The sequence below is a fragment of the Malania oleifera genome, chromosome 5 (assembly GCF_029873635.1).
Source record: "Malania oleifera isolate guangnan ecotype guangnan chromosome 5, ASM2987363v1, whole genome shotgun sequence".
Classification (NCBI taxonomy): domain Eukaryota; kingdom Viridiplantae; phylum Streptophyta; class Magnoliopsida; order Santalales; family Ximeniaceae; genus Malania; species Malania oleifera.
Window position 1 is genome coordinate 49,140,888 of NC_080421.1, and position 16,037 is coordinate 49,156,924.

General features: G+C 36.3%; 2 protein-coding genes across 18 annotated transcripts in view; one reads left to right on the forward strand and one right to left on the reverse strand.

Moving 5' to 3' along the window:
• The window catches only part of LOC131155674 (uncharacterized), a 34,787-nt gene extending 28,623 nt beyond the window's left edge, over positions 1 to 6,164 (forward strand). For 2 of the 3 annotated variants that reach the window (XM_058108972.1, XM_058108973.1), the window contains 3 exons: positions 5,417 to 5,505; positions 5,626 to 5,676; positions 5,836 to 6,164. In XM_058108972.1, coding sequence (XP_057964955.1) covers positions 5,417 to 5,505; positions 5,626 to 5,676; positions 5,836 to 5,859 — 164 coding nt within the window. In that variant the 3' untranslated portion in view covers positions 5,860 to 6,164. Of the gene's footprint in view, positions 1 to 5,416; positions 5,506 to 5,625 lie in introns of all 3 variants that reach the window. The other variant, XM_058108971.1, reaches the window with a different exon arrangement.
• Positions 6,165 to 6,883: 719 nt separating this feature from the next.
• Positions 6,884 to 16,037, reverse strand: part of LOC131155673 (transcription factor PIF1-like) — a 43,761-nt gene continuing 34,607 nt past the window's right edge. For 2 of the 15 annotated variants that reach the window (XM_058108967.1, XM_058108965.1), the window contains exons 7-9: positions 9,134 to 9,514; positions 8,024 to 8,096; positions 6,884 to 7,445 (exon numbers count right to left, since the gene is read on the reverse strand). In XM_058108967.1, coding sequence (XP_057964950.1) covers positions 7,441 to 7,445; positions 8,024 to 8,096; positions 9,134 to 9,514 — 459 coding nt within the window. In that variant the 3' untranslated portion in view covers positions 6,884 to 7,440. Of the gene's footprint in view, positions 8,097 to 9,133; positions 9,515 to 11,647; positions 11,745 to 16,037 lie in introns of those variants that run through there. The other 13 variants (XM_058108954.1, XM_058108956.1, XM_058108957.1 and 10 more) reach the window with 12 other exon arrangements.

Here is a 16,037-nt window from a genome sequence, read left to right on the forward strand (position 1 = left end):
AGAAGAAGAAGAAGAAGAAGAACTGAAGAAGAAGAGGAAGAAGAAAATGACAATCACGACTTACTAGTTTGAAAATCGAAGCAGCCTGATGAATCACGAAGGCATGAACCTTGATGACAAAGGGCTCCTGCTGGTTCGAAGGCTCGAAGACGAACTGACAAAGGGCTCCTGCTGGTTTGAAGGGTCGAAGACGAACTGCTCGTGCTGGTTCGAAGGGTCGAAGATGAAGGGCTCCTGCTGGTTTTGTATTGATTCGAAGGATCGTTTGGTCGAAGATGAACTTCTCCTGCTAGTTTCATGCTACTTTGAAGGGTTGAAGACGAAGGGCTAGGGTTGGAGATGGTTCTGGCTACGTTTTATTCTTAACAGCTTCAAAAATTTCAAGGTGCGACTCACTGCGCCTGAAGAATCAATGCGCTTCAGTGCGCCTCCTGCACCTCTTGAAATTCGCCTCGCCTAAAGAAGGATGAGGCGCTAGCTTGGTCGCCTCGCACCTAGGCGTGCCTCAGCTGCACTTTTAACCACTATGCTTTATAGTCAATTGCTTGGCTACTTCTAGAATAGACTAAGCTGCAGCGTTAATCACTTTCATGGGTCTTGAGTCTTTGTACTAGTTTGAGTTGAGTCTCTGCGCTTTTACCTATGAGAAAAGTTATGGATAACCCCAATTCCCACCATAGCATGAGTGTGCTTCCCATTGATCTACAAATCCACAAACATTAACCTTTTCAGTTAGGTAACTTTGGGTTCTTTTGTCTGCCTCTCCAACACGTTAAGTAACTGCATTGCACCCATTCTTAGGGTTCCCTCCTCATCCTCATAATCTCCTTGACCCCCCCTCTACAATGAAAGCGAAGGCATTGAGTGATGATTTATGAGGGCAATCAACAACTCTGTGAGGGCCTCGACATAAGAAACATGTCATATTGCCCTTATCATTGGATTTGTTGAAAGATTAATATGACAAAAAGCTTCCTTTGAAGTTGGTGCCTTGGTGTTAGCTTTCTCCACTCTTGGGTTTGCCCTTCTTGAAAGACTTTCCGTTGTTTCTACCCATGCCACTCTCTTTGGACATTGTAAAACTCTCTCCAACGTTGTCAGTCAGGCGTTCCATGATTGCTTGTGCAATAGGCAAATCTTAAACTCTTCGTAATGAAGTTCTGCCTTTGCCCACAGTTTCAACCCCTTAAGAAAGTAGACCTTGTCTTTCTCTAACTTGTCCTGGATATCCAACATCAAAGAAGAGAATTGTTTCATTTACTCCTTGATTTTAATAGTGTGCTTAAGATTTTGTAGTTTGCATTGACCATTGTCTCAAGATTCTCAGGAAAGAATTGGGCATTTAGCTCTCTTAAAGTTTGCCCAAAAATCAATTATACACCATCCATTATGTATCTCATCGCATGTGGTATGCCCCAGAGCTTAGCGTCACCACTTAAAGTACATTGTAGCCATGAATGCTTTCACCTCGTTTAAGTTGATCCTCGCCACACAAAAGTGTTGTTCCATGTTAAATAAGAAGTTCTCCAACTCTTTAGTATCATAGTCACCCCCATATGCTCAAGGTTATGGCACCTTTGTTCTTCTATACTCTATCCCCATAGAGCTGGAATTTCCCATAGTACGAGCTATCAAGTTCACCTGGGCATTCATATCACTCATTTGGGTTTGTAAAGCATCTATAGTCGTGTGGAAGTCCTTACATCAACATGTTCAACAAGTATGACCACCTTTATAGCCAAATTGTTGGTTGATTCAACGTGCACCTCTAGCGCCTTAATTTTCTTGTTATTGGTTGGCATGGTCTCTTATTGATACTTTCACACAATCCGACAATGCGAAGACAATTGAATTCACAAAGCAATTAACCAAGCTCTTATATCAACTATCACAGGTCAAACACTTCACACCTTGTAAAAGGGTCGTATATTACTAATTAAAGAACTTTTGCTTAACTAGTCAGCTAAAGTATACCGCAGTTTACCAAAAGAGTACATTCACAATAATCGAAAGCAAAGTAACCGAAAGTAGCAAGAAATTCATGCAAGCAAAACGATGACGCAGTAGACATTGAATTAGCATAATTCATTAATAAAACCTTCGTAAGTAATGTGTGTTTAGTGAGGGAGGCAAGTAGGCTAAACATGTTTACAAAATGCTAGTGAATTTTACAATGACAGATGAATACTCACCCTCCTCTAAAGGGCTTTCTAAGCTATTCTAGCTCTGACACTAGGAAATACCAAATTGGTCGAATTGTTATAATCTCACTTTACATTAAAGCACAAACACAATAAATAAAATATATTACTATTTATATGATGATTACCCACCCCCATTTACACAAGGCAAGCGGTTACAAGCGAGCATAATGCCCTAAACAAGCTTGGCTTGTTACATCAGACCACAAGGCTCTTGCTTTGCGAGAGTAGGGGGACAATGTATGTAGTCTTCCCCTTGCTTTTATGCAGAGAGACTATTACCTTGGACTCAAACTCTTGATTGTACAGTCACAAAGGAGCAGCCTTACTGTTGATCCAAGGCCGACCCTTTTATTCTTCTATTATCCTCTTCTTTGTATTTCAAGTTTGGTTCAATCCTAATTCCTCAATTTCTCCAATAACCAAACCTTAGTTTAACGGCATACTTTTTGCCAAAGTCAAATCCACGACCTTAGTCGACATTGGTTTTAGGAGGCTTGTTTTGATTGCTAACGTTTTGTTCACTTTTTGCAAATCGAACAAGTATAGACAAACAATCCATTGGTTCCCCAACTTGGCTATTTATTCTAGAAGACGAAGTTGCCAATTTATTTTAATTTTGAGAAAGCAAAATAAAGGAAAACCTTTTTTGAAAGAGATCAGGTTCAAGAGTGCTTTGGTAAATAGGAAGGTAATACCTTAAATTCCTTTTTGTTGGAATTCAAAATATTAGCACCCTATAGCACCCATTCTATGAATGGTTACCATACTTATCTCTTTGTGCATGTATATCTCCCTTTTTTGAAAATGTTTTTTCTCAAAGAAATAGTTAAAGCATGAAAAGCATTTAAAAAACAAGTTGCAAGATCAAGCGATCGACCACTTGCAGAGGTCGGTTGATTGTCCCTTTGTAACTTTATTCTTTTCTTTTTTTTTATTCTTTCTAGAAATCTTTCAGTCCTCAACCCCTTTGAAAAGACTTTTATAGGATCCATACAGAAGACTTAACCTCTAATGAAAATCCTACTACTTAATGCCTATTCAAAACGAACATACAATCATGCAAAAAACTGGAAAATAAGAGAGAAGAAAGAGAGACATTTTGGTTTTTTATTTGGTATGATTGTATCTATGAAGTAGACTGCCTACATATTGTTTGGTATGGTTGGATCTGGGTTATTTTATGAAAACTCTTGAAATTTGAATGATTTGGTTTCCTTGGGAGGAAGACTATAAAATTCAACTCGAAAACATTGATTTTACCTTTTAGAAAAGAGACTTTTTAATCCATTCTACAGCTACATCACGAATGGTTCATTAAAAAATTAAATTTTATAAAAAGGGTGAATTGATTTCTTTGGAAGGAAGACCATAGAACCTAACTTGAAAAGTGTGGATTTTTGGTGGGGGACATCTTGTTGGAAAAAGTTTGGAGAACATCCAAAAACCATATCATAGATGTATGACTCTTAAGTATTTGAAAAACTTTACAAAAATATGAAAGCATTTGTGAAAACTTTGTATGGATTCATTTCTTGATGAAATTTTTTTTATTTTTTATTTTTTTTATGGATAAATCATGAAAACTTCCAATAAACTAGCATTCAAATTTGACCAAATGTACTTTATCAAGTGCGGAGACTCAAAAACACTTGAAATTCCAGAGCAAATCAAGAAAAAGTGCAAAAAAATTGCACTCAGGATCTTGGCAGTCGATTGCCTAGTAGCCAATGACTACTTTTTCAAAAAGTAGGGGCAATCAACCACCTACAAAGCAAAATTGCATGCCAATGCATTTTTTAAATTTTTTTTCAAGCTTTTCTTATGAAATTGAAATAAAGACATCCTAACACCACTAACATGCAATTAATAACATGAAACAATGCCAAAAACAGAACAAATCTAATCACAAACATACAAAAGCCTTCATGCATCATACATTTAGTCGTTCATGAAAATGAAAAAAAAATTAAGAGAATGGTTAGGCACTGAACTTGATGAAGAATTTCACTTTGTAGATCAAGTGGAGGACCCCTATCTTTCAAATGACTCCCTAAATGCCCCAAGAAAGTTTGTAGTGAATGAATTCTTCCTTTTTTTTTTTCCTTCAAGTAAATCCTCAATGTAAACTTCCTTATAATATTTGGAAAATCTCTCCTTGTCTCCAATTGGACATGCCCCTTTCTCTCTAGTCTCCTCCGAGGGGTCCTTTTATAGATCTCCAATGGAATGGAGGGAAAAGTCCCTTTGAATTTGAATTTTGAAAATTCAAATTCAAAAACAACTATCAATAATTACCAACCACTAACTGCCAATGTCATTGCTTGACATTTGGCATCATTGGGACATATAGCATGCCAAAATTCCCAGCCAATTACAAGAAGGAAATACAAACATTTGAATTTTGCTAAGGTCGATCTATTGCTTGAAGAAGCCGGTCTACTGCCTGTTGGTGGCACTATGCAACAAAGGTGGAGGGAAAGAGAAGCTGGTTGACTGCTTTAGTGAAAATTTTTGTTTTCTCCTATTAGAATTTTAATTTTTTCAACTGGGTTATTTTTGGTCAAGAAATGACCATCAACAACCAGAATCTAACAACAATTTGTATTTTTTGTAGCCCTAATTTTCAGCTTACCCGCAACTTGAGCTCTGATTCTCCACTCCAAATTTACTCCATCAGAACCTTTACTTTTCTGTCTCAGCCAGTTTTTTTTTTTTTTTTCAATAAAACTTATTTTCAGCTTTATAAAACCACTAAACTCATGTCGGAATTTGATTTCTAGATTTGTTACCTTTCCTGTTGATTGTTTTGCCTTTTATTTCTTGCATGGAAGCTTTTCTATTAGTCAACCATCCTTTTGATGGACGATGGGCTCAGTTATCATTTACGGAAAGCCCTTTTCTTTCATTGTTTTGGAAGTCTTGGAGTTGATTTTAATTACCCGTGCAGGCTCTTTACTTCCAAAAGCAGTCCCAGACATCTGCTTCTTTTAGTTAATGAGTTAGTTGTTGTTAGTCAACATATTGCATTATTTAATAGCCAATACCAGATATTTCTCACTTACATGCATGTGGATTTCAAATTACGCCCATATGTTAGATGGCCAGATCATATCTTTTAAAGATAGCTGAGATTAGGATGAATTATCCAAAGCTATGAGAATTTTGAGAGCACTGGAACAATTTATTAAGTTCATTTTTTTCTTATCATGCAGTTTCATCCAGAGAAATTCGCGACGCATTAAAGGATGAAGACCTTCAAAAGCTCATACAAAAAATTTATTGTTCCCCAGATGCAGAGAATGTAAGTACCATACTCGTATTTAAATGAGAATTAGTGACTATAATGTAATTATATCATCAAACCATCCTGCCATGTTGGGTAGGGACGCTGCTACTGAACTTTTCAGTTGTGACTTGTCAGGAACTTGAGAGAGCCATGGGTGTGGAGGCGTTCCGCATGTTCAGTGACACGGTATTGCCTTTAATATCTATTGGATTACCCTTACATAGTTTTATATGGTTGACATCTTTAAATATTTATAAATCCTGGTTACATTTTCATATTATTGTTGGTTCGGAGGTTAAATTATTTGAGCACACCGGAAACTTATGACCGAAGTTTTTGTGTCAGATTTTGTCAGCTGTAAGCCAGTGATTGCTGGCAAGATGTCTGTTCTGGGAAAGCTGTTTGTTTTTTTGGAGAAGTTTGTACAAGCACGTCCCTGTTCATTCGGGCCTTGAGATCAAAGAAGGGAGCTTCTTCAGTGATCTGAAGCCTGATTGAAGGTGGATTGTTCTTCAGTTAATGTTATTTTTGGCTTAGTAATGCGAATTGATGTGTAGAACTGAAGTATTTTGTAGGAACTATTGTACCTGGATTGTGGATGCTCAACCCAAACTTGTTTAATTAGTTATTATGGGCACTTGTTATGTTCAATAGAACAGAAATTTTAGGGACCATGCTTGGTTGTATAATCAACCCTTAACGGGCAATGGGTAGTATTTTTTTTTTTTTTTTTTCTGTTATTTACCTTCCAGTTCTCTTGGCACATCATCTTATCACAATGTTTCACTTAAACAATTGCTAGACATAAAACAAAACTGATATTTCACTCGTCCTAATTATTTGAACACGGCAGAGCTTTAGGACATTTTGTCTGCTGCAAGCCCATGATTGATGGCAAGCTTGTCCGGGAATACAAGAAATTGAAAAATTATGTATTTTGTTTTTTTAACTTTATATTGATCTTTCAAGACTTGAGATAATTTTTTTTTTTTTTAATCAAATGAAAAATAAAGACAAAAATAAAAAATAGGAAGCTATTCTGTGATCTACAGCCTGGTTAAACGTGTATTATTCACTTAATCTTATATTTTTTGTCTCTAACAATGTAAATTGATGCAAGTAGTCTGCAAAAATGGGTAGCTGGACTATTATCTGCATGTTCAATTTTTTCCTTTTTTGAATTACATTCCTGTTCAGCCTAACTGGTCAACTTGTTTCATTTTTATGGACACTCGTATATATGGCAGTAGAAATATCAGGGGGGCAGCACTCGGTGGCTTTTGCACATTCAACCCTTCGTGGATAGCCAGTAGATATCTTTGTTTATTTTATTTGTATTTTTATTTTTTAAATCCCCCAGCCTTCTCGGTTGTCATTATCATGCAGCAAGTGCTTGATGTAAATCAAATATCAATAAAACATGGTGATCCCATTTATCATGTGCAAGTGCAGTCAAATGAGAGAGAGAGAGAGAGAGAGAGAGAGAGAGAGAGATGCCCTCAGGCACCCTTAGTTGGCATTTCACTGACCACTGAGTTGGCGATTCTTTTACGGATCACATTGGCATTTCCTTTTTATTGCCTTAGCTCTCATCCCTCTCTAACTGCAACAAGCGAGTCGCAGTGAAGGGAGCCCAAATGCACGTATCACCAGCATTCCACATCTCTCACATGATGATCTCCTTGTAGGCGGTGAAACCATTCTGCTCTCACCTCCGACCATCCTCCAAGCATTTCGCATGAATAATAGAATCAATGATGAGTTAGAGAACAAATTAGATGCCAGAACACAAACTAGAAAATTGATTCTACCGTGGATGGTAATTACAAGTTAGCTGGGTAATATACATTTTAGCCTACAATACTGTCCTCAGGTGAAAGTGAAGTTCTCTTGCACTACAAAACTTCAGCAGGCAGAACCTAGGGCAAATCCATCCATCTGCCCAAAATTTCATCCTGCAATGCAGATGTACCTATCATCAATAATATGATCTTAATTATGGGTCTTGGAACATACTGCTTGCTGAGCTCTTGGCCTTGGCCGCCTAACACCATTTCTCCTATGGAAAGCTTTTTTGTGTGTGCCAGTGTCTGGTGGTCAGAACATACATATACATCAGGCTGCTGGCAATCCTAGCTACCAGTGCATTGAGTCCCTTGTGAAAATCATCGAGGGAAGTGGTAAAAGGTTGTGACACTCCAAGGTCTATCATCAGGATCATTGAGCCAGATTCGATAAAGATTTATTTCAATTCAGGGGTGTTGTACAAGCATACTCCTGTTCTGGTAGTTATTAAAAACATTAAGTGACCATCATTAAGCATTCCTACATAAATTGGATTAGGAGCAAGTGAAATTAGAACGGTCTCGCTAGCATACTCATTATTAATGTGATAAAATAAATTTTTGATGTGGGCGGCGGCCTGTATTGCTGGAAAAAAGGGAATCCTGAGTCCACCTTGGTCATATTTCAATACTTGCAATCTAAAATTTATAATAGTAGGTTAAAAGGATACATCAGATAATCAGCCTACCAGATTGGCAACTTCCCGGATTCTCTGCTCCTCTGCTGGTACTTGACTTGCTAGTGCTTGGTTGAGCGATTCGCTGGTTCAATAAATGGATTATGGGAAATCATCAATATTAACCAAAAGCTAAAGAAATATGCTTATTTTGCAATGTGAAAAATCCTATCATTCTGTGCATGTGATTGGCCTATAATTAGAGTTTTGAAAAAATGACATAATTGGTGGCTTCGAAGGCCATTTCAGGGCAATAACTCTAAGCACCACCCCCATCCCCTAATCCTATTGGTCAATACTGTCTGTTGCAGTACCATTACAGTATGTTGTGGACCACTACAGACCTTTACAAGCTGCTATATTGAGGCTGTAAATGCAAAGTAGATTTTTGATTACAAACTCTCTCTCTCTCTCTCTCTCTCTCTCTCTCTCTCTCTCTCTCTCCATTTTCATTTCGGTAAATGACGCTAACCACTAGACGTTTGACAAATAGAATAGACAATGACTTCCATGAGGTTTCAAAAATTTCAAGAACCTCACTTGAAATTTCAAACATTCCACAAGCTTCCCTTGAGGTTTTCTAAGGGTACCAAAAATTACAAAAACTAAAACTAAAACTAAAAACGAAACCAAAAACCAAAAACTAGCAACATGTTTGGTTAATATTTATTAAATTAAAATTAATTAAAAAATGCACATTTTCATTTTTAAATCAAATAATATTATAAAAATATGATTAAAATAATAAATTACAAAATAATACACATTAAAAAAAAAAAATACTAGAATAAAAATTAAAATTGTTATAGTTATTTTACTTAATTGTTATACTTGCAAAATTTACTTTATGATAAAAAATTTATTGGACATGACAACTAAAAAATAGTAAAAATATTTTATAATTGGTTTTATTATTTTTTTGAAATTTATGTATATTTTTATTTCAATTATATTTAAGTTCATATGATTATTTATTTTAATTTTAATTTTCTATCAACTGACAAATGGTAGGAATGAAGTCTTTCAGAGAATTGATAATGCAGTGATAACCAATGTGAATATTGCAAATAGATGTCATAAGTATATCCAAGCTCTAATTTAAAGGTCAGGGTCTAAAAGCACCTGAGGGAATGGTAATAGCACCTGGTTAAGACCAAGATACTGCTGATTAGGATCAACAAAATTTGGGAGTTGTGGTTGCGTGGGGTTCTGCATGCCAAGTGTGTTGAGCACAGGGAAGGTCCGGTGGGTTGCATGGATTCTTGATGGATCAGGTGTAGGAACAGGGGGCATATGAAAGCCTGGCATTGGGAATCTTGGACTCAAATGACCTGCTGCGGTTGGCGTTGGCAGTGCTGCACCAGCAAGAACAGAAGGAAATGGCATCAATGGCCGACTCATGCCCATTTCCATGCCCATGCCCATTCCCATCCCCATTGGTGGCATGAACTGTTGAACACCTGGAAACATCATAGGGACCATGCTGCATCCCATGGACATCATCTGCAGAAATGGTTTGCAATCAAATGTACTTGATAAATTATGCTGGAGCCATAAATTTTTGTTTTGTGAAGAAATCATGCCACATTACTTGAAAATGAACAATAAATATAACAACAATAAATGAAATATGTGTTGACATCATATATAGTGGCAAGCTAAAAGGATTTAAAAATACATATTCAAGGTCATGCTTACATACATTTAAATGAACCATGGCATGTGTCATAAAAAAACTCAAATAAAAAAAGAAATCTACATCTGGAATTTGGTTGGTCTAGCATGTTCAAAAATAAAAAATTGCTAATAATCACAAAAAGAAAACCTCAATGATCCTACTAGGATTAGTGGAAGCGCTTCGACATGCGAGGAAGAGATTGAAACAGAGGAAATAGACTAGGCAAAGGAACGCATAGGATTATGAAGGTGAACAACTAAACCAAAATGAGGAAAAGGGTCAACAACCAAGGACTACTGAGTACATGTTCAGACACCTTTCAGTTAGCAATTGCCAAATCCAAAAATCACGCTAGGATGGATCTATAAATCAAAACAGTGAAGGGCATATGAAGTGGCTGCACGGTGGTAGTGAGGTCTATGCCAACTTTTCATCATTCATCAACCCACAATTGTTTCTTTGGGTTACTAACTGATGGATTTGGAAGAGGAGTGGAAGTTTTATCCAGAGGGATAAGGTAGGAACAAAAGGATCAACACACAAAGAAGGATCAAAAATCATTGATGGACTCAGATTCAGCCAAGGAGGACCCCACATAGAGAAATACGATGTCCCCTAAAAAAAATGAATTCAGCATAACATGTTTCCTTCAAGTGTAGGGATAATAACATCCAATGTTTTAAAAGGCTAAATCAAGGCTTCCCTCAAGGCAAGGCATGCCTAAAATGCCATATCTCAAATAGGCTAATGTATTACACGCTGAGGCTTATGTATTTGTACAAAACGCACGCCTTTCGCGCCTTTTAGTTGTGGCTTTTGTAATTTGGGCGTGTAATCCTCAATTTAGATTTGGCTAGAAAAAATCAACTCCACGTTTATAATTTCCAAAACTCAAATTGAGAGTTGTATCTTAGATCTTGAAAATAATTTGAATTAAGTAACTGTTAAGAATTCCACTTGTGAGTTTGTCCCACATTGGAAAAATTGAGCGGATGATGGGTGCTTATATACATGATTAGACCCAATACCCAATAGGTTTAAACTTTTGGATCAAGTTGGTGCTCACTCATGTGTATCAAGCCTACCCATAGACTCCTCCAGTGCAAACAAGTGGTATTAGACTCCTACGGTTCCTCCTAAATACCCTTCTCAGTTGCTATAAACCTCACTAGCGTACCTATTTTGTTGGTAACGTTTGAAAAATTTTTCACATAGGTCAAAAACATGAGTCTAATTTTTATCGTATGAGAAGCTTTCACAAAGATCACCCCACACAGCCTTGTCTGTTTTATGAAACACCACGCTCACAACATTTTGTGGCTTCATCCCATTCCTAATCCACAATCGCACAAGAAATATGTCCTCTTTCATCCAATCATCATAACCACCCCCATATGGACTTGGCTATTCTATGAAACACCATGCTCACAACATTTTGGGGCTTCACGCAATTCCACAACACACACATGTAACATATCATTTTCTTTCATCTAATATTCATAATCCTTGGACTTTGGAGTTGGAGCAGAATGCAGCGGATACCTGAACTTCCCTTTTGCATTAATATATCCAACCAATGCATAAGACCACAAGAAGTAATTGCAGGACCCAACCAAGTTGATAGCCGTGATCTTTACATTGCAGTATCAGCCGAAGCTCTATGCAGAGGCTATGAGAACCACTCTCAATACACTGCAATCAGCACACACCAACACCAGGATTGAACAACACACAACAACAAAGCAGAATCAGGCAGCACTTACTAACACATAACAACACTCTTGAACTTCAAAATCCCAGGATTTCATGAGGCAGCTACAGACATAAATAGTTTCTCACAGATCATGTCAAAGTTCGAATTAACCACACAGAACAACCACAATTTGACCATACAGAGTAGGGCAAACCACAACAAAGCACCACAAGCACTTAAACAGCAGTGCAGACCAATAACAAACCTGGCAGCAGCTAGAAGCATAGGCAGGCATAACAACATCATAACAGTATCATCAATTGACTGGCTGTCTGAGGAAACATCAGAACAGCAACAACAGCCTGCAAGAAACAGTAGGGTGCTGCCTTTACATGAACGAAGTACTGCAAGCCACACAACACCCACAAGACTCCATAAATGATTCTCAAATCAAAACAAAAATCTCTATTTTAAGAGTCAATAAAGGAAAGAAAAGGAGAGGAAGAAAAGGGCTGTAACTACAACAGATTATTCAGGTTCAGAGAAGATTCGATTGAAATTCAATGAAGAAAATGTAGCACTTGGGGCTAGAAATGAAGAAGAAAGGAAGATAAAAAAGAAGAAAAAGAGAAAGACCAGTTGGCAGTTTCCCGGAGCATGCGTACAACTCCAGGTCTGCAATCTTATATATTAATAATAAAAGACTTGATAGGTTCTAGGAATCACTCCTAAGAGAAAAAAGTCACTAGATTTACGGTTTTGCAACAAGCGTAGGCAATTATACAATAATTTCCCAGAGAAAATCAGTACAAAGATTACAAAATATATGGGTATGTGGGTGCCTTTTGGTAGCTAAACCCTATTAGTATTTAATCTTGACCACCCAAACTAAACTAATCTTGATCATACAAAAACAAAATAGATAAAATAAGCTCCAAAAATAACTGAAAATAAAGGCCAAATCAACACCAAAAATAACTATAGAAACAGACCCAAAATACCATTAACATAGGAACTATAGGGAAATAATAACACCTCAAAATACCCATATTGAACAATACTGCTACAATAGTCTTGCAACAGTAGTCCACTTCAAAACTCAATCTAAATCCAACTCCCAGATTAGTACTGACAATTGATAATTTCACATTCTTTGTTACTTCTGTAGGCTTTAAATGGCTAATTCTATCAGTTTTCTATTAATCATTTTATGTGACTTGTACTTCTATCAGTTTTAATGATCATAGCAATGAAAAGTTGATTATCTCAGTCTACAAGACAAGCTTTTTAAGTCAATAAATTCTGAGTCTCTGAGGAACCATTATGGTTTGTATGGATCAAGGATTTTTCTTGGGAAAAAGAAAGAAAAGAAAAATAAGAAAGAAACTCGTTTCCACTATATTCTCTCTATTTCGAATAATGTTAAAAATATTGTTGATATGAATAAAAATTAAGAAAAAAAAAATGAATGTTAATGATGCATAAAATCAAAATTTTGTTCATTAGGTATATTTTGTATTTTCTTTCTCACCTTCCTTGATAACTGAGCACAAGATTTATTTACTTTTTTTGGAATTTTCCTTAATTTTTCCTAATGTTTTGAGAGTTCCACAACAGGGCCTTAAAGAACAAGGAAAATAAATAACAACACTGAAAAGGATTGATAAGTCTTAATACAGTAATTGTATTCCTGCACTTGCAGTAAAATAGTAGTGATACTAATACTAAGATGGAGAGCATGTGTGTGTATGTGCACAGAAGCAATAAACAGACTTTCGAACAATGGAAGTGATGCAGGAACAATGTTCTAAATTTGGAAAGTAGGATTTTGACCTGGAGATGATCAATTTTTAAAATTATTTAGAATGCCAGGAAATGCAGCTGCTTGGTACATTATGTTAAGAGAATAAAAATTGTGCTGCTTAACAAGCTACTGCAGACTCAATGTTTAGGAAAATGTGCATTTTTATTGGACAAAAAGTTCAGATAAGTCATAAATTTGATTTTGTGGATTTTGATTTGGATCAAAGGCAAAATTTCTAACTTGGTATGAGCAAACTATTAGTATACTTTATTGTTCCAAGGGGTTATATGGTATTTGTCTTTTCCTCCAATTTACTAAATGATTGTTCCTCTCAAAAAAATTTCAACCATATTACCTTTTTTTAAAAAAGAAGGGTACCATTGGCACCATGGGCAGATCTGCATAAGGCCCAATGTGACCTATAGATCCCATTCAATTGACAAAATCTCCTTGTATTATATATAAGAAGCTTAAAATAGCAAGTATTATTTTGGAGCTGCATGCACTCAACTTGTTGCTGCATAAGGTAAAAAATAAAATTTGGGAAGCTATTTTAAAATTGAAACAAAAAAAATAATGAAGGAAATCCAATGTAGAGAAAGTTTTAGTTTTCTTGTTTTGATTAGAGCTTTATTGCTATGTCTAAGTTGATATTATACTAATTTATGATTATAAACGAATAATTATAAAAAAAATTAAGAGCAAAAGACACTTGCCTCCCCTGAGGTTTGGCAAAAAGACAAGACCTCCCCCTAGAATTCAAAAATGGCATTGACCTCCCTTGAGATTTGCCAAAAAGATACAAGCCTCCCATAAAAATAAAATAAAATAAAATAATAAAGAAAATAAAATAAAAGGAGGTTTCTATCTTTTTGACAAACCTCAAGGGAGGTCCCTAGGATTTTTGAAACCTTCGGGGAAGTCATGATCCTTTTTCCTAATCTCAAGGGATGTTAGTGTCTTTTGCCCAAAATTAATCTTACAATAATAATTTTTTTAAAAGTATGCTAAGCATGAGCTTTAGCCCCCACTGACTACAGATCGTGGATCCACAATTGCTTCACACAGTAGTAGATTGCCGCCACATGACCAAGAGGTCATAGGTTTGAGGCGTGGAAATAATCTCTAGCAGAATGCAAGGTAAGCCTACGTAGTATAGACCCATCATAGTCAGCCCCTTCCCCAGACCCTGCATGGGAGCTTTGTGCACTGAGCTGCCCTTTTTTATGAATTTTTAAAGTTTCTTGGACATCATATGGATGCTAGAAAGAACCTTCTTTGCATTTCTAAAGTTATCAAGCTTCTATTGTAAGCATGGATTCAACAAAACTCTATTCTATTAAACATGAAAAAAGTTACTAAGGCCTCATTTCCACCATGCCCACTTTCTAGATCGCTGCATCACCTCCTTTCTGCTTTTCTATCCTAAGCCATGCCTTGACATGTTCCTAGATTCTTAATTGAAGTTATCCTATGAACCAAATTCTTTCCGGCATTATCAAAGTCTTGAAATAATGTTTCGAGCTTAGATGTAACTTCTTTGTTTTTAACCATACAGAAAATCCTATGCTACAACTAACGAGAGGACCTTTTACACTAATATCAAACTAATGTGAGATACCCTTGAAATTTTCCTTGCAACAGAAAGTCAGAGATGGTTTTACAAGAAAAAGGAACACTTCATCTATATCATATAACTCTACAAACTCAAAGCTCAAAGAAGCTTGCCCCTTTAGGTTGGGCAAGACTACATTCATTTGGTAACACTAGTCCAGAAATCAAGGTCAATGTTGATCCATTTGTTAATGTCCCAAAAAAGTATTTCATTATCCATATCAACATTTTATACATTTGTCAAAGCTATCAAAGCTTGGGTCAAACTTCAAGCACTTAAAATTCTATCTAAATCAATATATTTATAGAATGAAATTCTTTCATTTTTTTTTCTAACCCTCATATTTTCCATCAAAATATTACAAAAAATGGTACTAACTGAGTTTTTAGCATTCGAAGGTCTTAAATCTCAATTTTCAATTATAAGGAAGTTTTGTTTCATAATCAAGTTTTTAGCAAAATTTCGTTGAAATTTTTAGCTTTGGGTAAAAAAATTTTTTGTGTAATTCCAGAGTAAATTTTGTAATATGGATATTGATCACCTTTTTCCATTTTGAGGGTATGGAAAGTGATCACCCTTTTTTTAGGGTGGTGGAAAGTGAAAATTTTGAGAAAGATTTCTATAATTTTGTAGAAATTTAAGATCACGGTGTTAACATCGGAGGAGTCAATGGGTGGGCCTAATACACATAGGTGAGCACCAATTCGACCCAAAAGTTTAAGCCTATTGGATCTTGGACCCAACCACGTATATAAGCACTTATCATCCACTCAATTTTTTCCCAATGTGGGACAAAATCACAAGTGGAATTCTCAACAATCTCCTCCTCGTGAGTTCCAATTGCTCCCCATTGACAAAATCCTTCTCCCTCATGGGAGTAAGCTCAATTCTCCAACCATTGCTTTAGTGGGCCTTACCACCACGCTTTACGTGCCTTGGATTGCATTCCACGTGCCCCCGAACCAATCTTACTTTCCATGTCTTGACCCTATTCGGATCCATCTTCCAAGCCTAGATGATCCTTATTGGCCTTGGTCAAACACTTGGTCCTCCAACTGTTAGCACGTCAGGAGAATTAGTTTCATACCTCGACTATTTTTATTTTTATTATTTATTTATTTTTTATGATGTCACTCACCCAGAGTTACGAACCGTCGGCTCTGATACTACTTGTTGGGATGTTAATCCCATCCAAGATCAAACAACACACACAAAGAACACACAAGATTTACATGG